Source organism: Poecile atricapillus, chromosome Z (assembly GCF_030490865.1).
Source record: "Poecile atricapillus isolate bPoeAtr1 chromosome Z, bPoeAtr1.hap1, whole genome shotgun sequence".
NCBI classification, from domain to species: Eukaryota; Metazoa; Chordata; class Aves; order Passeriformes; family Paridae; genus Poecile; species Poecile atricapillus.
Window position 1 is genome coordinate 124,235,647 of NC_081289.1, and position 24,872 is coordinate 124,260,518.

Genomic DNA, 24,872 nt, shown 5'->3' on the forward strand with positions numbered 1-24,872 from the left:
CTGTTATGCTCTGTCTTCTGCAAAAAATAACATTGTATTTATATAATTTTCCATTAGTATCTTAAAGATTAAAAAAGTAACTTTTATACACAATCTTCCCATATTTTGATTTAATGGTATTCATTGTATTCTTGGTCAGTTTCAGTTAACTTTATAGCTTCCTGTGAAAACAAGGCCCTATATTTCTTCTATATTTCATTTCCAAAATTTGCAAAAGTACAACAATAAGATTACAGAAATTTTTACTCACTTTTGAAAATCTGTGTGAACATGAGGAAAACTGTCTTATCTCTAAATTAAAATCTTCATCATTAGTATCATCTTCTTCCTCAGTTTCCATATGGTGGTATTTCTCAGAACGAGCTACAGACAAGGGTAATAAAAGATCTGAATTTAACGGGAAGAATGGATACCAAGTTATAACATTAAATAAAAATCTAGTTTTATTCTTAAGATTATTTCTTCTGAAGTGTCAATTCAGCAGTGAAACTGCAAACTGCCAGTGATTCTGATAGAAGAGATTTAAAAAAGCAGTAAACAAGAGTCAAAGACAGTGATTACTTAAACAAGGCGTTAATCACTTTTTTAATACCATAAAACACCTACTGTCAAAATAACTTGTGTCATCTTCAGACTCCAACTGTGGAATAAATTCTGCTTTCTGCCTCAGCAGACTATTCCAGTCAAGGCTCCTGAAGAACTGATGCTGCTTTACTTCATATGCACCACCTGGAGGAGCCAGAGGAAAACACTGAGCAAGTTCTACCAAATCCTCTAAATTAAATGAACTACATCCCCAGCCAACAATGCAAATAATCATAGAAAGGCATAGTCACCACTATACACATGAACATCTACTACACACTCCCATTAGAATATCCTAAACCTGTCAGAAATACTCCCTGTCCCTGTTTTGCTGTGGCCATTTCTTTTAACAGTTTATTGCTTTATCACATCCCTCTTTTAGGATTTTTATTTTTCTGGATTAGTCTATGTTAGCTACAGATTAGTCAGAATCATCATATGTCGCTCTACAAATACAAGTATGTGCACTTGGCAAGTAAGTACAAGTCATGAAGTAATGCAGAATGATTCTTAATAGGTGCTCAATATAAATACTATTGCTGACTTAAGAGGTCCTTTCAGTGTTTTATGACAGTAATACACAATTCAATAGGAAATACCCTATCATTTCTCTTATTTGTAACTGCCTAGTTATATTTATCTATGTTAAATAATTACACTAGCCTGAAGTTAGAAAATAACTGTAAGAATATATTGAAATACTGGAAATTTTGTCCTGGGAAGGTGGAAGATGATGTCATCAATAGACATACATCTAATTCTAAAATGTGAACAAGTAACCTGCAGCAGCAAGACCAGCTGCCCGCTTGTTTTGGGTTTATGTCACATGGTTTTGGCAATGGGGTGGCTACAGGGGTTGCTTCTGTGAGAAGCTGCCTTCCTCTACATCCAACACAGCCACTGCCAGCTGGCTCCAAGATGGACCCACTGTCAGCCCAGCAGCATTATCTGGGAAAATGTGTTAAAGAAAGGGAAAGACGGCTGCACAACAGTCGAGAGGAGACAGGAATAAGAACAGGTGAGAAGAGCAACTCTGCAGACACCGAAGTCGGTGCAGAAGGAGCTCCAAGCACTGGAGCTGAGATTCCCCTCCAGCCCATGGTGCAACCCATGGTGAGGCAGCTGCACCCAAGCCCATGGAGGACCACAGTGGAGCAGAGATCCACCTGCAGCCCATGGAGGACTCCACAGTGGAGCAGGGAGAATCCCCGAAGTAGAGTGTGATCCCATGCAAAAGCCTGTGCTGGAGCACTGCCCTGGGTACAACCTGTGGCAGAGAGGAGCCCAAGCTGGAGCACAGTTACTGGCACAATTTGTGACCACACGGGGGACCCCATGCTGGAGCACTCTGTTCCTGAAGACTGCACCCTGTGGGAAAGACCCTCCTTGGACCAGGGGAATAGTGTGGGGAGGAAGGAGCAGCAGGGGCAGGATGTGATACACTGACCACAATCCCCACTTCCGATCCTCCCACATTGCTTGGAGGGAGGAAGTAAAGCAGTAGTGTTAATTTGCGATAAATTAAGTTAACTTCCCTGAGTTTTAGTATGCTTTGCCCATGATGGCAGCTTCCTGTCCACATCTCAACCCATGAGCCTTTGGCACATTTTCTCCTCCTAATCCAGCTGAGGAGGAAGGAGACTTGGTGGGTACCTGGTGGCCAGCCAGGGCCAACTCAGCACATTGGTACTTCTCTATGTCAAGGCTACGGAGAGAAAAAAATGAAATCTCCAGGATTGGTTTTTAAGTCAGTGTTAAGATTTCTAGATTAGGTTCTTCACTTTTCATACTGCAGGGAGAAATTCTAAGAAGCCAAATCTTCCCAAAGCAGACCAAAATCACATCTCAACATAAGTCACCAGCTAAGCAGTACATACTCCTCTGAGCACAGTAATGGGATATCATATCAGAATTGTATAATTCTTGATTGGGATCATATACTTCAAGCCCAAAGAAGTCTTTCTACTGCTGTTTTCCTTCTTCAAAGTAAGTACAGTATTCATTTCTCTTCTTTCAACTTACCTTTGCCACTCTGTCTTCTAGTAAATAACAATAATGATTTTCATGAAGTGTTATGTAGCTTTCTAACACATACTGAACAAACAGGACCGTTATTTGAAATGCATGGTGGAGCCTGGCATAAACCATACCATTTTTCAGTGCCCATGTGGGACCTGTCACACTGCAGCCTCCATTTCTGTGAGCTGTTTCTAACACTTGAAGATCCTACAGCTTTATTGTGGTTTCTGAATCCCCTGCTTCAAAGAAATCGCTGCCTTATTTCCTTCTTCAGAATGCCAACTCTTAGAGAGACCAGAAGCTTCAAAGATGTCAGTTCCTAACTGAGCACAACGGGTGCTTCATATTGTGGCACTGGCCATTCAGTATTTAAGCCAGCCTCATCTCAACCAATTTACCCACCAACTGTATAGCAACAGACAGAATTTGCTACCCACTTCTGATCCAGCCTCTCACAGGGCAACAGTCTTGAATTAACACTGTGTTTACCAGGAAAATCACCCTGGCAATGAAACAACAGTGCCTGGAAAGAGTGTACTTAAAACAAGGAAATAAAACTAGTTGTGGATTTTCATTTTGCCTTTGGCATTGGTGCCCTGTGCAGCAGATGAAGCAGGCAGTAAGTTGAGAAGCTACTGGGACATGACAACTCCCTCAATCCTAACTTGTTCAACATGGGCAAGGGACAGCAATAAACTTTGCTGGAAGCCACTTAGTCCATACCATCAGTTAGGGTGAAGTCTAAGGGCTGTTCACACAGACCCCAGACATTCAGGCTACAAGGGACATGCACTTCATTCATATCAGTCACATCATTGTGCCTTGAAGGAAGCCGAAGGAAGAATGTCATCTGGGACCATATCAATAGTACTCAGGGTCTGGGTTATAATCACGTTTTCCCTGAGCAGCTGTGGTAAGGCCAGTTATGAACTGATTCCTAAAGCCTCTTTTTAATTAAGCGTAAAGATATATAGCACAGTTGGACTCAGTTTTGTGAGCAAGTTGCCAAGTACACTCATGCTGACTCAACCGGCCACTTGATTTCCTTAGCATCCCAAATGTATTTCTGTTCACAGCATACAGTGTTCAATTTAAATAAGACCATACCTTTGTATTTGAGCTTTTTTATGCAGGAGGCTTTTTTCAGCTGTGTTTATCTAGTGCTTTGCCTAAAGGGATGGCAGTCAGTGACTAGGGTTCCCATACATTAACACGTAAAAATCACACACACACAATATTCATTACTGCATCTCAGAGAAACTCCCAAATAAATCCTGGTCCATCAACCAACAAATAAACTCTATTACATAAACACACAGTACTTTCATTAGCCTATGAAGTCTTAGTACTTCCTTAACATTCAATTTTATTTTAATTCTTTTTCAAAGAAGGTAGTAGTGCTTGAGAAATGAGAATGACAAGACTTCTCACCACACAACCTCAGACAGCCATTTCTGAATAAGCAGTTTGAGTACTCATCACCCACCCTAACATCTGGAGGAATTTGCCAGGCTAAGATACTTCTGAAAAAGGCATTTGTGTATTGATTCCCCTGCTAGATTTCTGTATTTAGTCATTTAATACTGTACTCAAGAAGAAACCCCATTCACTGACTAACAGGGCCCTTGAGAAATTTCTGTTACATTTATCAAATTAGGAGAATAGTAAATGCAAATGAGCACATCTAAGTCCCACAAAAACCAGGACGGACATCATCATGTTAAGTTCATATTACTGGTCTGAATCTATAAATTATCATGGCATGTTGTCATACTGTGTGTCATGACCGATGTTTCCCAAGCAAAACAAATAGGTAAACAAAAGCTCCCAATGCTAAATACAGAAGCTATTTATAGTACATTAACAATTTAAAATTAGTGCCTCCTAACCTGTTCCTAGTCTTTCCAATGGATTCTGTCTAAGGAGCAGAGTAATCAGATCCTGGGCATCTGGAGGTGGTGCTTCATCCTTTTCAGGCCAGTTGATTTCATCTATAAAAAAAAACAAGTTGTTTGATATTGCTGTAGTCTGATTCCACCACAAATTGCATTAATGCTCTCAAAAGTGACCTAACAGCAAAGCAGAGTTAAAGCAACTTTTTCAACTTTGCTGCATACCGATTATTTCTAATTTTTATACTCTATGCAGACTGCATAAACATACTATGTTCACATTTCCTTTGGAAGTATCATTTAACACAAAACTGTGTTTAGCAGCAGAATACACCAATGCCTGGCTAATGGAAAACTTCCAAAATATTAGCACAACATGTAATTCCTCTTATTCTCTCTTCCCCCACCAAATCACAGTTTAAACTGTAGTTATGTTCCATGGAAACTGTTGTTAAGATGGAAACTGCTGACCTGACCCAGCAGTTGCTGTTCACATCTGTGTTCCTTCTCTAATGCTAGCAGACTCCCTGAAGTCATTACTCCCATGACTAAGGGTCAGAGTGTCAGACTGTGCTCTGGCGACATACATGACAATGAAGCATTTTTTTCAAGAGTCTCATACTTCCATACCACCTCCCTCTAATCACTCTTACAGTACTATGGCTTTTGCACTTCATGGTAAGCTGGACCTAAACCATGCAATCAAGACAGGATAAACTGTGTGTGAACATGAACTTTCTAACAGCCTACAAACAGCAAGTTTTGCCTGATTTTTACTGGAAGCTGCCTCCACAAATGTAATATAGTGCAGTTTTAAACAAAACTCTGCAGAAGCTTCTTGGGAGGTACAAGTATTTTGGCATCAGAAAAACAGCACACTAAGAGCTCCAGAAATACAGCAAGCTGTTAAGGATTTTGTTATGTTATGGTCTGAACTTCTTCTATAAAATAATCATAACTGGATAAATAATCATCAGAAGCTACACACAGGTTTAACCTTCGTATTTCAGAGCTTAAGTAAAGGTACTGATATAGACAGACACGAAATGTAACCTGTTTCTGGAGCAATGTTTTCAATTCTTATCACTTTAAGTATCTAAGTTTACACTGAGGCCTCCCACAGCTGTCCCTGCATAACCTGAGGGCAGGAAAGGCAAACTAAAATGAAAAAGGAGGCAGCAAGATTTTAAAGTAGAATTTTAAACAGAATGTAGATTTTGTTCAAGGAAACGGGAAGAAAAATCTAGGTTACAGTTTCTTAGGTTCTTTAAGATGGCTCTTACAGTCAAAGAGAAGGGGATAATTTATTTTAGCACGGGAAACATATCTAATTGGAGTTCTTCTAGAGATACTAAGAATTATTTCAGTAAGTAAGAATATTTCAAATAAAAGAGAAGCAACTAACAAATCAACATCAAAACAAGAAACTGAGCCTACCAACAGTCTTGGGAGGGTGAGTGGAAATAAATGATATTTACAAATAGACTTCTAGAAATAATTTCTGTAAGCTAAATTGACACATTGAAATAGATTAAGATATTTACAAAAGTATCAGCTAGATTATAACACATGACAATATGTTTTACAAAAGGTAAAATTAATGCCACATGCAAAATAAAGCCTAAAGTACAAATTTTGTCATTCATTTTAAGACTATTCCCTCCCCTTTTCCCAATCAGGGAATGTAAGGATGAAAACATGGTACATATGTCTGGAAAGGCAATAAAAACATGAGTTATTTCCATGTTTGCCTGCCTACAGCTTCCACTGCAGTTTAAACCTGATTTGGAAAATAAAGAATGAAAATGCATTGCAGCCATAGGGCACCCAGAAATCAGAGAGCATTTGCTGCTTGTGTTAATTAAACAGCTGATTCTTCTTGCCACTCAGGCCTCAGCATATCACATCAGAAAACAACATGGTTATAAATTGATGAACACACAGAATGTTACATGTATTTTGATCATTTACCAGCAAGTCTGGCTTTCAGCTTCAGACAGAGGAAAGAAAGATGACAAGAGAACATCTCCTTAAGTACAAAAGGGGACTTGTTGAATTCTCACAGAATGAGGAACCAGAGATACATTTTTAGCTATTGGACTTTTTAAGCAGACCATAAAACAGACTGGAAAATACTTAGTAACAGAGGTGCCATTCTGTTAACCTTGTGTCATAAATAGCGATCCTCTACATCTATGCATTTGGGAAATTTATGGAAACAGCAGGTAGGATAGTAAACAATTCTGTTTCATTATCATTCAGTTTTGTCACATGACACATAACAATACTTAGGGTCAGTTTGCAGGTTAAGATCTAAAAGGTTATTGAATTTTAAATGGAAGAAGAACAGCTGCTACAGAAATAACATTACACTCCGACAATCACCAATGAAATCATTAACAATCTGTGAATTGAATTAGTTTCTTTCTTTTTCTCATTATTTATTATTTGGGAGACATTTGTTTTAGAGTTTTATTACATCTTTGTTAATTTCTTTATTGTGCCATGAGGCATTTTCCCATTTAAGCAAATTTATTTTAACTGTTTCTTCTCTGGTATAATTTCTTTACCAAAGACAGAAATCACTACTGTATAGTGGCACTATTTTTTTACTAACATAGCTTCTCTTTTTCAAACACTGCATTTTAACTCCTGGATTCTATATCAATGAATTTCTGTACATAGCAACAATATATAGTATATGCAGCTTTTAATCTGAATTGTTTCTGCTTTGATAGCAAATTGTACAGTCTATTAGTAAAATTGAAATATATTTACTATTAACAGATTTTGGTTTCTTTAGTGATGATCCTCACCACTGATTACTTGTCCAAAGAGCTCTTCTGGCGTATCTCCAAAGAATGGCACACATCCAACAAGAAATTCATAAAGAATAATTCCCATAGCCCACCAATCCACTGGTTTTCCATAACCCTGTCTCAGTATCACTTCAGGAGCTATGTATTCAGGTGTACCACAGACCTAAAAGAAAGGAAACAAGAATGATGGCAAATCAGGTCTTAACTGAGCTATATCACATTATCTGTAATTCCTGAAATGTAAATTAATACAAAAACATGGAAAAATGGAATTCAGTTGGGTTTAGTCTGAGTTTGCATAACAATTTATGTTTTTAGAACAACTGACCTACATTAAGAGGCACCACAATCAAAATCTGCATATCAGTCATGCAAAGGACAGTTTGTGCTGTGTACATAGAAATCCATCATGGCAAGTATTTTATTTAACTTAAAACATATTGTTATCCTTATATGAAAGTTGTGATGGTTTTATCTTAAGTAACTTTTACAGTGAACAGATTGTGAGCAACGGTAATGAGGCATGCTTAAAGGGAAATGGGCCATAGCACAGATTTTAGCACCCTTGGTTGTACAACGCATAATGAGCTCCACTATTACTCTGCTGAGACCTCTGAATTCTTTACAAAACAGGTTTCCATTTGTCTCTCTCACAGATTCACTTGCACACAAATTAGGTTGTTCATCTTAGTAACAGATCTTAATGTAAAAAGGAAAAAGCCTAGAATAATCTTCAGGACACCAGTTAACGTACCTGACATACTCAACTGGAACACCAAATAACTATGGTTTATTCAGTATTAGAGTATGTTCTGCTGGCAAAAAATTACTTCATGTAAACACTCAGTGAAGAAATGAAAAAGGCTGTTTCTTACTTGTTTGTCGAGGAATTCTCTGGCATCTTTCTCAATGTGACCCTCGTACAGATTGGTAGTCAAACTCATTAGCCCCACTTTTGACAGTCCAAAGTCTGTAAGCTTTATATGGCCCATGGATGTTACCAACAGACTAAAAAAGACAAAGTTCTTAAGTCACTGTGATATAATTCAACATTATGTGCTTCTCATTGTTATTACTATTACAATTATAACACCTAGAGGAAAATGTTTCATTAACACTGTAAAATTACAAATACAACTTTAAAAAGTACTTTAACTGGTACAGAATAAATAGGTTAAAAATCTAAGTCTTATATTTGTTACTATTACTATCAGAAGTAAACAAACTTTTTATGTGCAACTGAACATCTTACAGAATTACAGAATTGAGAGCTGAGACTTGAAGCTTTGAAGAAATAGTTATCATGTGAAAGACCTAAAATAGAATACATCTAATTTTTGAAGTGAGGTGAGTATTTTATGTCTGTAACAAGCTGGGTCAGTCATGCATTTGGAAAAAACCTCAGGATATTAAGTTAGTAACTAATAATATATTGTCCTAAGACACCATGCTGTGAAGGTATTGTCAATCAGTACCCATTACCTTTTTTTTTTTTTTTTTTTTTTAATTGTGAAACAGGAAGATTAATGGAGCTGCAAGGGCCATAGTTTGTATTTCAACTACTTGCTGTAATGTTAATTTACTTGTATAGGAGCAACACTGTACTTTTAAATATTGAAACTGAAAACCCTAACCCCCTCAGAAAACAAAGTAACCCCCAAAACCCATGCAACAGGATATTTCTGAGTCTGGTCAAGCTTGTCTTCAAACATGCAAATACCTGCAAGTTGATGATATTTTGTATCAGTGGTTTAAGTAAAGAATACTTTGAAAAAAATTTTCCTGATGACTAAAATGTGTTTCCCTGCATTCTAACCAGAAGAATAAATATATTTCTCTTTTTAGCTACTCTTCCATCTTAAATACAGAAAATTCTTAACAGCTCTTTTTTAAAAAAAGTTCATTTTCTGTAACCACAGGTAATGAAAATTCAAATACTGTGAAGGACTGAATCTACATAACATTTACAATAAAAAAATAATTCAAAGGAAGCTTAAACCTTTTATATTTTGCCTAACAATTTCACACTCCTCTTTCAGTTATATTCTATATACATACTTGTCAGGTTTCAAATCCCTGTGTACAATTCCATAATTATGAAGGTATTCCAAGGCCAGAACAGTCTCTGCGAAGTACATTCTTGCCATGTCTACCGGTAAGGGACCCATATTCTTCATCAAAGTAGCACAGTCTCCACCTGTGGAAACAGTAGAAATGTTCCAGATGACTCTATAAATTCTGAGGTGTATCAGTATAAACCATATACGATGCTGAAAGGAACAAAGACTGCAGTCATAAATTTTTATTTTCTAGTCAGATGATTCAACCAAACATGTGAACTCCCCCCCACCCCAGCTACTGTGCCGGAAATAGTGTGAAGCTGGGAGAGACCACTACAAGGATTCAGCTGAAAACCAGTAACATTACTGCTGCCTAAGGAGAAAACAAACAAACAAACAAACAAACTAACTAACTAACTAACTAACTAACTGGGCGGATGGGGGGGAGGGTGGTGGAAGCCCACAGAACCACACCAGGGCATCTCTTTGGTATTGCTTCTGTCCACTGTTCTCCTCAGCATTAGCACCTTTTCAAAATACCTCATCTTTCTGCTTTCTTTATAAAATTAACTACTACAAATCCCCCAACACTTGCTAATGAAAATTTCAGCTCCAGCAAACATTTCCAAATGAACTTTGAATGCTAGCACACTTTTGATTACAATCCATAAGGAACTTACTTTAAGAGCAGTTACTTCCCATTATAGCTGGAACACAAGTGTTTTACAAGCTGTTTACTGGGAGATAATGACTGGAGAAAAAAAAGAACCACCTTGCTGTTGGATCTGGTTCCTAAATCTGAATTGCCAGAGTATGGAGGATACACAGGGGGCCCCTACTAATTCAAGTACCATATGGGTTATTTTTCTTTTGTGGTGTTAAGGATAGTCTCTTCTTCCTCTATAAAACAGAAAAGCAATTTTACCTTCTACATATTCCATGACCATGCATAAATGACGTCTTGTTTCAAAGGAGCAGTACATGCTGACAACAAATGGATTTTCTGCAAATGTCAGGATATCACGCTCAACAAAGGCCTGTTGGATCTGGTTTCGGAGGATGAGATTCTGCTTATTAATTTTCTTCATGGCAAATCTTTGTCTGGTTTCTTTGTGCCTCACAAAATAAACCGCACTGAGAGGTACGAGTAGGAGAGAAAAAGTCTGGTTAAGTACTAAAAATGCATTTTAAAATACATTTTTCCCTCAACTTTTAAAAACTATATATATTATAATAACACTTGTTTTCAATTCTATGTAGTTTTTCACATTAAAGAATTGTTACAAATCTCATTTTGTTTAAAAACCAGGATGAATCTCATCAACACAAATTAGTACTCAAACTAAAATGAACAACTCTCCTGCCGTTCCCTCTCCCACCCAACCAAACAACAGCAACTATAACAGCAGATATAATAGCAAATGCTCTTAGCCAAGGTAGACTTCAGGCATTCCCATCAACAAAGGATTACATACAATATCCAGCTATGGCACAGTAAATGCTTATTCTGTAGGAATACTGAAAGGAAATTATGACTCAGACTTAGTCCAGGGGATTTTAAGACATATCACAGATCTCTTATGAAGGTTGCTTAGAAGTTGCTCAAAAGGGTGGCTCTTCATTACCAGGTGCAAAATCTCCCTTTCTTGTTCATGCCCTGACATCAGCACTGATCCATATCAGAGGAAAGTCACCAGTAGGTAACCCGAAACAAAGATCACTGTGTTAACTACATGGTAGTGTTAGGCTATGGTGTATTGTGCAGAATTTCCACTGGGGTGCTGGGTTTCCTGTATATTTGGTTAGATAAAGTCAATTAAGTGAGGAAAAGCAAAGAAAATAAAACCTTGGGCAACTCTTCTGTCTTTCAGGTCTAAGGAGAAGGTATTACCCTGCCGTGAAACACTCAGAAGGACTTTACTGCTACATTTCTCAAAACCCCTTGAGGCAAATGCTCAACATTTTTGCCTTGCTTAGAACCTACTTTACAGCCTTTAATGCTTATACTATCTCCTGTATATAATTATCACAGTGTTTATGGAAAGAAAGCACTTAAAATAAAGGGGAGAAGGAGGAGGAAATGGGATTCAATTGTGAAGTTTTTAAAATTCAATACATTAATTAAATTCAATTTATTAATATTTAATAAATAAATTTAATTCAATTCATTATCCCCATGAGGTCCAACTAACAGCATACAATATACACAAAAAAATACTTTTTGTAAACACAGAAAGTAACACTTGCTTTACTATTTCTATAAAGATCTTCACACAGCTACTGAAGTTACAGGCACTGAAAAAACAGGACTTCTTTCCTTTGTGAAGGAAAACTTTCTAGACAGCATAGTTTCTCTTAATGATTCCAAAAGCTTTCATTAATCCCTCATTCTTGTCTGAGCATGGGGCAGGTAAAAGACATTACACAATTATGAAAGCAGGTAATAAATGCCTTGGGCAAAACTCATGACAAACCCCACCCTTTGTGCATCCTAAGTCTCACTCCCTTCTGCCCCTCCCAAACTGGAATACAGACTGAATTATTCAGCTCCAGTGCTCCTCCCTGCTGACTTCATGCCTTGTGTCCTTCAACTCTTCCTACTGCTCCCCTCATATTCACTTCTCTCTCCAACTCTTTTACAAGCCCCTCATGTGCTTTTCTTTCCCTTGCATTTTGGTTTTCCTCTCTCCTTTGTTGCTTACTCCTGTCAGTTTCATACTGTCCTGCAAATCTTTTCTTTTACCTTTTTAAGTCCCTCTCTGCATTCCTGGCATGTAGAAAATTATTGCCTGAAGTCTCCATCCTTCAAAAAAATCTAGTTACATAAAGGAACTAAGGACTGATTGAGGACTTTTCATACAAATATTTCTCTAGAGTCTCAAACTGGACAGTGTGCCAAGATGGACTCTTAAAAGGCAGACAGAAACCAGAGGATATTATTACAGCATCTTATTAAATCCTCCTTTCAGATCATACACATCTGCAAGATCATTACTAGCATATTTAAAAATCATTAAAGAGTAAGTTCCAAGGACAATCTAGTCATGTAAATATCTGGGACATGCTGCTATATTTTCCCAGCTGTCTAAACTTCATCTTCAGTCTTACAGTCACAAGAAGGTAACTTTTTACCAGGATTCTGTTGTTTCTCAGAAAAAAACCTGTTCAGCTCAAATGTACCAGATTCACAAGACAACTGCAACACAGTAGTCTCTCTTGCTTTTGCACACCTTATGCTATACAAAGTGCTTTTAAAATGATCTCAATGTACAGAAACATCTAACATCCCTCACATCCCCTGGTCACAGTAACCCCAGAAAACAATATTTATACCTTATGAAGAAAACTATACTCCAGCCAGCAGCATGTTGATCATCAAATGCTGCCCATGATCTTCAGTAAAGGCAAAGACAATTTCAAATTTAAGGATTCTGTGACACAAAAACAGTGTAGGGGAAGCACCCAGACTTGTCCTGTCAATCCACTGAATGACAGTGACATGCCCTGTCACCCCACAAAGCCACAACCAGAGTGGTACTGTTGCATCATCCTATTATTTCAAATGAATAATTTGATTTCCTATCTTCTGTTTCTGTTTTCATAACACATCAACAAGAGTTTCCAAAGCATCCTCTGATTTCACTGTGTGAATTTCAACAGGTATGCAAATGCTCTGTGTTTTATTGATGCTGTAGCTCAGCACAGCAGAAAAGCTTAGTTTTCAAAAGAAATAAGACCACTCATAAGGAATAAAGAACATCCATTTGGCAGTGTCCAAATATTACCTTATTTCATTTTCAACATAAGTCTCAGCATGAAAATCTATCTTTATAATACCTCTGGTTAGGTACAACTATGAAACACTGCGAAAGTGGTTAAGATGACAAAAACAAGCTAAAATATTTAACAGAGTTCCTGGATTAGTCCAACTTAAATATCATGCCATCACTATCACTCTGATCTTACTGTCCTGATTCCTGTATTTTCTCTAAATTGAAAGAAGTCTAAAAAATATCCAGATAGACAGGTTTCAGGCCTAGTTTACAGCTCTCCAATAATTCCAACTTTTAGAACCATTTTGCAATCTAGTCTGTATTCAGTGCTTAAGGCTAATATAGCTGACACTATTTTTTAATCTGTCAGAGGATCCTGAACTCCTTGTGAAGATGCAGGTACTGTACTCACTGCTTAAAAATCATACCTCCTGACCAGGAACTTTGTTTCATTTTTACAAGCAATTTCTGGAGAAGGGACTGCTAAATTCTGTTCAACCCTGGAATTATGTCTCATGTTGCCTCCAGTGAAGAGAATCTACTTGTGAGGCTGTGGTTTGCATTATCTGGTAAAGTTTATAGATAGCTATTTAAGATCAGAATTTAAAGCAGCACTGCACTACCTCCTAACAAAGCAATGTCTGTGACCACATCAGAGTTATTTGGGGGCAGGAGGAAATGCTACCTAAAGCACTGCAGCTCTTGGACAATGCACCCAGCCTTCTCCTTGCAATATTTCAGACTTACCCTAGTCTGCCTAAAAGGAAATGAGAAGCTGTCCATATGACAAAGAGAACATGATGGCTTTACTCCTTCTCTCACAACTGGTTTTAGTCCTAGTTGTTCTAATATGTCATCAATTTTGAGTAATAAAACCACCTCTCCATACCTTACAGAACCAATGCCTTCTATCTTTAGGGCAGCTAGTAAACACAGATTCAAAGTAATGAAACTGCAGTCCAAAATTCTGATGGGTAAACTGTCTTGTGCTACTTTAGTGAACCTACAAAGTCACACTTCCACCTGTTCCCTTTCACTTTTGAACTAGTGGCTGCCAGGTTGCTGATGAATTAACCTCACTGATAAGTTTTCATTCTACAGCTGGTACCTTCCTTAATCCTGTTCCAAATACAACTATACATGAGCAAGTACTATCAAGAGAGTGGAGAAGGGACACAAGCAGTACTCACAAATTGCATGCAGCAGCTGTTCAAGACACACTGCTTCTGAGTTTTCAAATTTATCAAGCAACACCATTAGCCAGTATGTCATGTACACACTGACATTACCATCCCTGCAAAACTGAAAGCATTCCAGGCAGGATCAAAAGTGGTGTCGTGTATTTGCTTTAAACTGATACAGTTATGCATTGAAGAAATACTGAACTAACATCACTTGCTTCCCTGAAATCAAATGTAATTTTTATTTTGTTTAATTGTTTCAGGAACACAGGCGGATGCTAACTTGAAGAGATGGAACACTACTACCTGCTACCCCTCACAAGCTGGAATATGGAAAAAATGTTGTTATTCCAGTAAAAATTTAAAATTTGGGAAACATAAGTTTTGTCTGGCTGAAGAAAGTCAGACGGCTTGTGAAACCATCAATGATTTGGCCAGAATTCTATGTATTTACTGATTCACAGCTTGTTTAACTTCTTGTATATTCCAAGCCATTCCCAAAAGCCTCATCTACTACACCTCATGTACTATACAGTCATTTAATTGCACTACAGATGAGTTTACCAAATCAATTAAAAGCAAGAAACTGCTAAGGTATTTACTCAAACCTTCACAAAACCAATAGTTTCTATTTAAACTCATCAAATTTAACATATCTGACAAATCTCTGCTACAACATGCCAAGACCAGCAATTACCCTGTCAAGTAATCAAAGCTTTCCATCTCACTGATAAAGGAAAAAAACCATTGCAGCAAATGAAAACAGAGTTATAAGGGTTTTCTTTAATTAGTTCAGATTTAAACCCTGCATTATAGCCTCAAAATAAGTAAAATATTACAACAGCATACTGCAGCTTTCGTAAGTCAGAGCACAAAATATGCCCACTGACATATTTCAGAGAATGAATCAATGAAACACAGGTAGAATTTACATATACTTAGATTATTTAAAAAAATTAATGGCCTGGAAAAACATAGGAGGGAAAATACAACTGTAGTAGCATAACAACAGTAACTTTTGTTTCAGCTACTTATACTTGTAAATAAACTACAATTAATGCCTTCAGGATAGTGTCTTGCTTTATATTCAAAAGAAATAGGTATTGGTGGTTTATTACACGCCATTTCATAGATGGGTTACACAGCATTTAGGTTATCTTGATGTGTTCCCCTTTAAACTTGACCATAACTTTTGAGTAAATTAACCATCAATTGCACCGGTGCTAACAGCAAAAAGAAAACCCTACTTTAATATAAGACCAGAAAAATGGTCTGTTGATTTTACAGTCCATCTGATATAGTAGTGATTTTCAAGCAAACAGATAGTTTTGAAAAAGTGATGTCCTAGTTAACTTAGGAGCACAAGCCTCCTCAATTTACAGTATTGAACAGGTGCTAAAATCACTTTTAAAAGCGAGTAAAGACTTCTAGAAGTTTATTGTCTCACATTTCATTGTGCTCCTTTCCCTCCCCACATATTGGGTTTGTATAGCAAGGTTTTGGTAGTACTACAGGAGCCCACGGTGGAGCAGGTTTCCTATTACAACTTGTGACCCTGGCAGGGGCCCACACAGTAACAGGCTGTGCCTGAAGAACTGCGCCCCATGGAAGAGTGACCCATGTTGCAGCACACTGGGGAAGGCTGTTGCTTATGGGATGGACTCACATTGAAGAAATTCATGGAGAACTATCTCCTGTGGGAAGGACCCCACACAAGCAGAGGAAGGACTCTCATTGCTGAGCAGCAGCAGGAACAAGATGCAATGAACTCACCATTATCCCCCTTCCCTGTGTCCCTGCATTGTTGGGAGGAGGAGGCAGAGCTGGGAAGGATGGAGTGGTGGGAGGAAGGGGATTTTTAAGGTCTTATTGTACTTATTATTCTGCTCTGATTTTGTTAGCAATAAATTAATTTAATATCCCAAATTCAACTCTGTTTTGCCCATGATGGTATTTCATTAGTGATCCCTCCCAGTCTTTATCTCAATTCATGAACCCTTCATTGTATTTTCTCTCCCCCATCCAGTTGTGGAGGAGAGTGACAGAATAGATTTGGCAGGTGCCAGGAATCCAGCCAGAGTCAATAGGCTGTTTTTTTTCTCATTTTTGACTTTTCTTCTAAGAAGTAACCATTTAAAAGAAAAATGAAAACCAACACAATCTACTTTGTTATTACTTCCTTACTGATGAAAGTAATATCACTCTCCTGAAGTGAGAAGCTTTTCAATTTCCACTAACACTACTACTTTCACTAACTCCACTGCTTTCCACTAATACTACCGCATTATAACCCGGCAGTCTACCCCTGGTTTTACACTTGCTAATGAAAATAATGAATCATGAAGAATCTGGATTTACTCCAAGCTGGTTATTCTCTAGCACCTTTCTTCATGTATTTATCAGGTTCTCATGCACTTTTTACAGCATTATGCCAACACTGCCAAAATGCCAATTTTGTGTGCTATTGGCATTTAAAGATAATCACTAAAGCCTTGATTTTCTCTGCCACAAACACGAGGAGAAAAATATAAGTGCATGCCATAGAAGGCTGTGGCTTTTCATCTGTTCTTTTCCAGCTCTGCACATCCATTTTTGTCTCTGGTTTCAGATGGACAGGTGAATCCAGTCTGTACTTCTTAATGGCTCTTTGAGCCTCCTTCTGGCTGTAACACCTATGAAGCAAGTGGCACAAGGAGGTGCAACAAACCTCTGCCTTCAGGTGCCAGGCCTACTCTGCTGACTACTGCACGATGAGCTGCAGCTGCTCCTTCCTCTCCCCATCCCTCAGCATCTGAAAACTGCTCGCAACTGTGAAAGGTTCTGTGACTCTCAACACCCCTTTCTCCAACAGGGGCCTACCCCACACAGTTATTTTTATCTTCCTCCAGTGAAAAAAAAGAGATGAAGGGAAGAATGGAGGGGACTTAGCATCTGCCAATGGAAAGAGAAAGGGGTGCAGCCAGGGGGGGAATCAGCATCTACCTCTAACTGCTGAGAGGCAGGCTTTTGAGGTACTGGGATAACTGGGAGAAGGTCAGATACGGTAAGCTGCAAATTTGTCTGTGAAGAAGTTCTGAGAAAATTAATTGAGCAGAGCTTGACTAGTGAGAAAATGTATTTGAGTATTTACATAACTTAAATGCAGATTATACTGTTTTGCTTGGGATTTTTTCTGAGTTATGAAAAAATGCCTAGACACAAGCAGCCTCCACACAAACTACCATGGCCAACAGTCTAGGCAGTGCTAAATGCCTCCTGTTCCAGAACCCATGGCTACCTTTAACTAAAATCCAACAGAGAGCCCAACAGCCTCAGGCCATTCAGCAGTCACACAGAACTTGAACTGGTAGATTGCAGGTGCTTTTTCTCCTATGTCCAAGATCCCTTCACAGGATCTCAGTCCTAGCAGCTCGCTGACACTTCCCACCTCAAGCAGAGTCAGTCTCATGGGGTCTGTGCTGCAAAGTAGCACCACCTTCCTCCTCCACCAGGCTCAATTGGCAATGGGTTCATCACTGCAAGATGGAAACTCTCTTTTTTGAGCCAGTTTACATCGTTTTTGTTCCTACAGATTACACAGAACAGTTCCTGTCTTGATACATTTCAGTGCAAAGGAGGAGCCAAACAAGGGTCTAACAGATAGTACAGGACTAGAAGAGGGGACTGAAGACAGACACCACCACCGCACAGTACTTTCAGAAAATACTTTCTGTGTTCATTTAGAGGCCCAGGTTACCAGAATTTTGTCTTGGTCTTCTACGATATATTCAGATGACTTATGTATCCTTGGCAGTAAGCTGTGCACTCTACAAGTATCCAGAAACAAACCAAGAAATAGCAATTCCTTCAAAGCTAGTTGTTAAAATCTGAGAACTAGAACAGCATCCACAAAGCAACAAAACACTGCTACCCCACTTCAGGAAATTTGTGTCTATTGCAACAATACTTCTAGGTCAAGTAAGCACTCATTTTTATCAATCTGTCTCCCTACAGATGACATATAATTCTTTCTCACAACTGCATAAACACAGACTTTTCACAGTATTATAAAGGTGAGCTTGAATCTGCCCTTTGATTTATTCACATTTCATCTTTAGCACGCTATCTGATTCTGAAAAATCTTTCTGATGCAGCACAGAGTAATTCATTACTGCCTAGAAAACTTTCCAAAACCTTGTGAACTTAAAATACTAGTAACAAAACAAGAATGAAAAATGAAAAAAGCAGGGTGCAAACTCACTCCATCACACAAAGACACCTGAAATAAGAAATGGAAAATTAAGCAAAACTAAAATGCAAAAGAGCTGTCACAGTCAGGGATTACTCACCCATAAGCTCCATTACTAATCAGTTTAATTGTTTCAAAATCACTTTCCCGAGGTTTCCTCTGCAGCTTCAGCGAGGTATTAGAGCTCTTCAAAGAGATGAGAATGAACGAAGTTAATACTTTTTTTTTCAAAATCAGGCAGAAAAAAAACCCAAACGAAAAGCCAGCTATCACCAGGCTGTCACACTGATGAGCCAGGTAAAAGCCCTGGACAGCCAGCCACACAGCCAACACAGAGAGGGACCAAGGGGCTCCTGAAACAAAGCTGCTTCTTCCTCAAGCAGGTATCTGCTGCACCTCAGCAAACCGTCCACTTCTCTCCATACACAGGTTACAGCCACAAAGGCTTCTGGAAGAGTAGTTACTGACAATTCTCATCTGGAATCATGGACTTCTGTGAATTCTACATGGCACTCACTGGACACTGCCTTCCCATTTTAGTAAATCTGACTTTTGTATTACGACCTGGTAGTAACAAACTGTTGATGCATTCTTGTTCACTCAAATAAACTTTGGCACACTTCAAACTAGGGCTAGGATAGAGTGTGACATAACAGGAAAGATGGTGAAAAGAAACAAAATCAAGAGAGAAAGATGGAAAATAAAAATGCATTAATTCTACCTCTAAAGAGGTAACTTTAATCTACTTCTTTGTCAGAACTTTTTCAAAACCAAGTTGCCCCAAGTATGGCAAAACCTTTTTCTGGTTTGAATTTTTAATTAATCTTGAAGGTGTGTGAATTAGAATTGGGTTCAGGGGGAAGAGATGAAGGCACAGGACTTCAAATGCAGACTTCCAAACCCACAAAATCTTTTTCAAATGTCTTTTGAATCTCTAAGAAATTCTGTGATCCCTATCCATGTAAGTTCAGTAACAGAAGTTGAAAGTAGACCTGGTTGAAACATTTTTAATTACATCCTTGCTAAAGAAAATTCAGTGCAAGACTAGTGAAAATGTTAATATAATGAACTACACAGGAGCTGACAGAGAGGACATACTAAATTGTTCAGCCCACTTGTCTGCCAGTACAGGATTCTTCCTATTCTATTCTATGCTATTCATGTCCTATAGTTGAAAGTTATGCTTCCTGTCACTTCTCATGTGTGTTTATTCCATAGCTACATTTTGAGATGTTTCCAAATATTCCCTCTATAGTTTTCTTTACTGATTTAATCATCTCCCCTATTCACATTCCTTTATTACACCACATGTTGCAATCCTTCTACAACAACCACATTAGCCTTTCTCTATTTCTTCAGCATTCACACAACACAAATAACTTCACAATTTCAATTGCTTAGCTAATGCTAAGCCAGTTTGCACCTAAGATTTAGTTAATTACTTTGACACTTCTCTTATGCTTTCTAGTTACTCTGTCTTTTCTCCAATTTGTCAGTATTGTTGCACTAAATGTTGCCCAGGTCTAATACAGTATTTTAAATGCAGATGAATGAAAGCAGCAGCAGAAGAAACACCTTTTTTGTCTATTACAGAATCCTTCATAAGTGGCACTTCGCCAAATGTTAGAAAATATCCCAAAATAAAATGACATGTAGCAGAGAAAGACGTCTTTTCTGTTATGTATAAGAAAAGGTCTAACAGATAATCCATGCCTGCTAACATTTGTAAATACTTGTTAAGTACCATTGAATTACCTAGACATACCCTAAAACTGCTCTAGTTTTCATTATCCACTTTATACACTGAAAATCAGGACTAAGTTGTTAGAACTTCATCCACTCTGTTGACTGAAATCCAAGGTATAAGAACCAACTTTTAAAAGTAAGAATTTAAAATAATCGCATTTAAGCCTACAATCAACATGTCCAACTTGCTTTTCTTTTGTCATCCTGAGCAAACATCTCACAAAATATTAGTGTAAGATACCCACTGCTGCAGGCAAGTGTTTTTGAACATAGATTCAGAAGAATGATGCAAAACCTTTCAAACTGTAAAATAATTTCCTGAATCCAAGCTATTTGCTAACTTACTCATTTCTTCCTTGTCTCTTCACTGGATCTGTTCAGAATCTCTCAATCAATCTGACCATTAGCTGCCTCTGTGAGTGGACTGGTTTAAAATCTCTTTAAAATACTTTGTTTTATTAAATAGTTTACCAATACTTCTAAAAGAAAAAGAAATACATTGATTGAATAGAAAAAAAGAAAGCAGTGGTCGATTTTGTGGTAAAGTTATTACCACATGGTAAACACTAACTTTGTGGAAGATGAAGATACTGAGATATGTAGGAAAATAGGTAGAAAGCTTGCTTGTATCTTTTGAAAGCCTTCTGCCTGAAGAGCTTCACAGAATTAGTGTGAGTATTAACCAATGTTTATTCAATCTGTTTACACATACCAGGAGAAAACAGAACAGGTAGGGTTGGGGGAACACACCAGATTTTCCCTTCTCACATTCAGCAAAAGCAGCAACATAACAGGAAAGCTTACATTTATTGATTCATCCGCTTCCAGAGTTTCTGCTGTCCCACTGTCACAATTAGCTAGCTGAGCAATTTCTGGAAAGAAAAATTAAAAACTTCATTGTATACTGTGAAAAATACAAAACTAAATGAAGCACAGAAAATGTGAGAAGTGACACCTTTCTGGAATACTTAATAAAAAATGGTGTCCTACCTGTAGCACTTGACAAATAACTTTCAGGGCATCGCCAAGCATATATTAAAAAAAACACCCAGAAAATGAAGACTTGCTCTTCAGTGCCTACGTAACAGTCTTCCACTGAAGCAATTAAGATTAGCCACGAAGCAATGAAGAGCAATACTGTTTTCACTGCTGAGACCGGGGAATTCCAGGAGCTGCATGCAAAACTGAGCACTGAAGGAAAGACAGCACTAATCTGCTAAAACTTCTGAGTATCTTAGCCCCTAAGGGGTTAACAGTAGGCCCCATCCTTCTTGGGCTCCTTCATAGTTACAGCAAAACTTTCTAGTTTAGACCTAAGATGGACTCTAAATATTTTGCTTCTTCTACAAAGAAATGCTGATAAGCCTAGCAGAATAAGCTAAAAGCCATTTTTGTGGAAAATTATCATTTACAGAGTGACTAATAGACATGACATCTCCAGGAAAGTAAGATTTCAGGAGTTTACAGCTTGATCAGGCTGTCCCTGCCAAGGTCAACCTCTGCTGCAGAGCTCCAAAGCCCAGCTTGCTCTTCAGGGTGGATAGTAACCAAGAATTCAACTGGGTAAAAAAAGCTAAACAGGACAACCAGTCAGTAAAAGACCCCAGCAATCATATACATATTTAATTATATATCCTACATAGCCAAAGATGCAAATTTTATCTCAATTATGTGCTGGGAATCAGAAATAAGACCACCTAAAATTTGCAAGATTTGTTTTTATCTCAGGACTGTTAACTGAATTTATGGCTATGAAATATAACTGAATATTCACACAGACTATCTAAACTGTTTTTCTATATAAAAATAAGTGATTTTTACAAGTGAAATGCTCCACAATACTTACTTGCAATTTTTAAAAGCAAATTAACCACATAGATAATTTTCTGTTGGAACAGCTAAAGATTTAAGGAGTAATTCTCTTTTCTAACCATTATACAAACTAAAGTATGGGGTAAGTGTAAGAAACAGAATAAAACAGAACGTCACTTCAAAAACCAAACAGATCCTTCAAATGTTAAAGAAGCTAAAAAGCATTCCAAAATTTAAGTCAATAAACAGTGAAAATTTCCCACTAAATAAACAAACAAAATCTCAAAGAAAAAATTTTATATAGGCTGAACATGAAGTGGACTTTCCAGTCAAAAGTCACAGTTTTGTGAACATGGGGATTTTAGAATAGAAGTTCTGATGAAATCTTTCTTGTATGGGCAAGAACCAAGCTAGCTGGAATAATATACTTTGACAGCCTTCTCAACTGAAATTACTTTCATAAATAGCAAATCAAAATAATCTTTTTTGAAACAAAACTTTTGCCAAGTAACGATTACCTGAGAAATCTATATTATTTGCAAGCGGTAGGTACTAATGGGATGGAACCAAGAGCCAGCTTTCAAAACAGGAAGCTATGGAACCATTTTGAAATGCCTGAAGAGATTTTTCAAACTCATCTAAATACCATTAAACATCTGTCGTTTTTCTTTCATCGATTTAAACCATTTCCAAAGACTCATGATTCAAAAAGGTAAAGATGATAATTTAAAAAACATGGAGAAAAATTTCTCCCCAGGGAACTCTTCAAAAATGCAGCCACCAGTCTCTGCTAAGTGATGAATCTGTTGTGGTATTGCTTTCAGTATAGTATAAATTTATCTAGCATTATCTCCAAATCATGCAAGCATCATTTCACTCAAAGAAAGGACACTACAGTTATGACAGCAAACAAAGGAGGGAAGTAGAGAAAAGTCTAAAGTAGGTAGATTTTCCCCTGCAGACGAAATAAAATCCTTTGCATAAACGTTTATGAACATGGAAGACATAAATTAACATCTTGGTTGAAAATACAATTCTGTGTTACAGGATAAGTAGTGCTACTGAGGTGCACTTTTTTGTTTTGAAAAATTTTTTTACATTTTATATTTTTACATAAAAGGGTTTTAAGGTTCTTGAGGATGATCTTCCCATAGCATTTTTATAGTAACAAAAACAGTGCTCCCAGTAATTCTCTTTGTAAACCATTAATTCCAGGGCATAAACCCATAGTGCCCTTATTTTATTTTTGCTTAAGTAGTATCCCTATATATAGAGGGATTTTTTTTTTTTTTTATTTACATCCAAACCAGGTCACTTAAAAAGTCATTGCACAGTGATTTACACAGCTTATAAATATTACTTTTTTTGGAGTGTGGGAGGAAAGCATTGACACAAATCAATGGCCTAAATTACCTATGACAAATACTCATACACATTAATCTTCAAAATAAAATACTAAATAATTCAATTGCTCAAATCTTCAACTGAACCAAATATCAGTAATCCATATCATATACCACTTTTACTGACAAACCACATAGACCATTTTTCCTTCAGAAAAATCCCCAAAACCCAACATTTCAATTATCATTTGAATGCTTCAAAGTTTGTTATTATATTCATTAATATTTAGTTTATGAAATATAGCAAGATGTGTCCTACATGCTCCAATAAAAAAAAATTCTTAGTTAAAGAAAGCATTATTCTTTATTTATATATAGGCATTTGTTTCTAAGACCTCTCTCACAAAAAACTGTCCAAAAAAAATTCGAAGTCGTTATTAAACTTGGGTAGTGACAGATTCTTGACTACTGCAGAGGAACACTTTTATCCAAGTGGCCACGAAGAGTCAGTGAGAAAGATAAGGTTAACTGGTAGAAACAGAGTCAATGATACAAAACTCTCAACCCACACTCCAAATTAAATCTTGCGTACTTGATTAGTGAAGAATTATTGATGAATTGTCTGTTTAGGACAGACCAAGACCTCACCAAATCCAGAAGACAATGCTCTGTCTTGAAGTGAATTTCAATATTTCTTTATCATTTCCAAAACCAAAGGGAAAAATGCATTTATGTATATTTTCCCAATTTGTCTGGCTTCCTTAGCTGCACTCCAAATATAAACAAAAAGCATCAAAGCTGTTAATCTGTACCTCAGACAAAAAATAATACTAAATTTGGATGAGGAAGTTCTGTGAAGATATGAAGTGGACTAATAATAAGCTTGACTTTCTTTAGATCTGTTAATATAACATCAATGTCATCTGTAACAATACTCAATCTAACTGAATTAGAACTAACCAAACTGCTGACACAACTGGCAGTGCTGAACTTCACAAACTGCTTTAGATCAGGGTAAAGAGTTTTAACACACAATATACTACTTTTCTGATTTAACATGTGATCTTACACCATGAAAGCTAGCAAAATAAAAGGTTTATCATATTTTTTTGCTATTATTTTGTTATCAAGCCCTCTCCTAGTCCTGGTTGACAACACAGCAGACAAGCTGATTGGCATCAGCTAGGCTCATTTTTCCATTATGGCATTTCTGCTAATTTCTTCCAAATTACAGAACTATCACTGAACACAGTGAACCAATTTCTATTGAAAATTTCTATTTCCAGTGATAGAACCTGGTCTCAGGGTGGCAAAGAAGATGATATGGCTAGGACATAGAAGTAATTTTAGTTTTTTCAATGATGTCCTTAAAAGAACTGTAACTTCTAACCTTGGGTTAGAAAGGACCTAGAAG

The 24,872-nt window shown here is 37.3% G+C and overlaps 1 protein-coding gene across 4 annotated transcripts in view; it reads right to left on the reverse strand.

Annotated features, from left to right (window-relative positions):
• MAST4 (microtubule associated serine/threonine kinase family member 4) overlaps positions 1–24,872 on the reverse strand; it is a 283,945-nt gene that overhangs the window by 13,912 nt on the left and 245,161 nt on the right. For all 4 annotated transcript variants that reach the window (XM_058865220.1, XM_058865218.1, XM_058865217.1 and 1 more), the window contains 9 exons: positions 21,108–21,175; positions 18,658–18,743; positions 10,301–10,509; positions 9,374–9,512; positions 8,191–8,323; positions 7,313–7,478; positions 4,494–4,595; positions 607–729; positions 251–363 (listed from right to left, as the gene is read on the reverse strand). In XM_058865220.1, the coding sequence (XP_058721203.1) occupies positions 251–363; positions 607–729; positions 4,494–4,595; positions 7,313–7,478; positions 8,191–8,323; positions 9,374–9,512; positions 10,301–10,509; positions 18,658–18,743; positions 21,108–21,175 (1,139 nt within the window). The remainder of the gene's footprint in view (positions 1–250; positions 364–606; positions 730–4,493; positions 4,596–7,312; positions 7,479–8,190; positions 8,324–9,373; positions 9,513–10,300; positions 10,510–18,657; positions 18,744–21,107; positions 21,176–24,872) is intronic.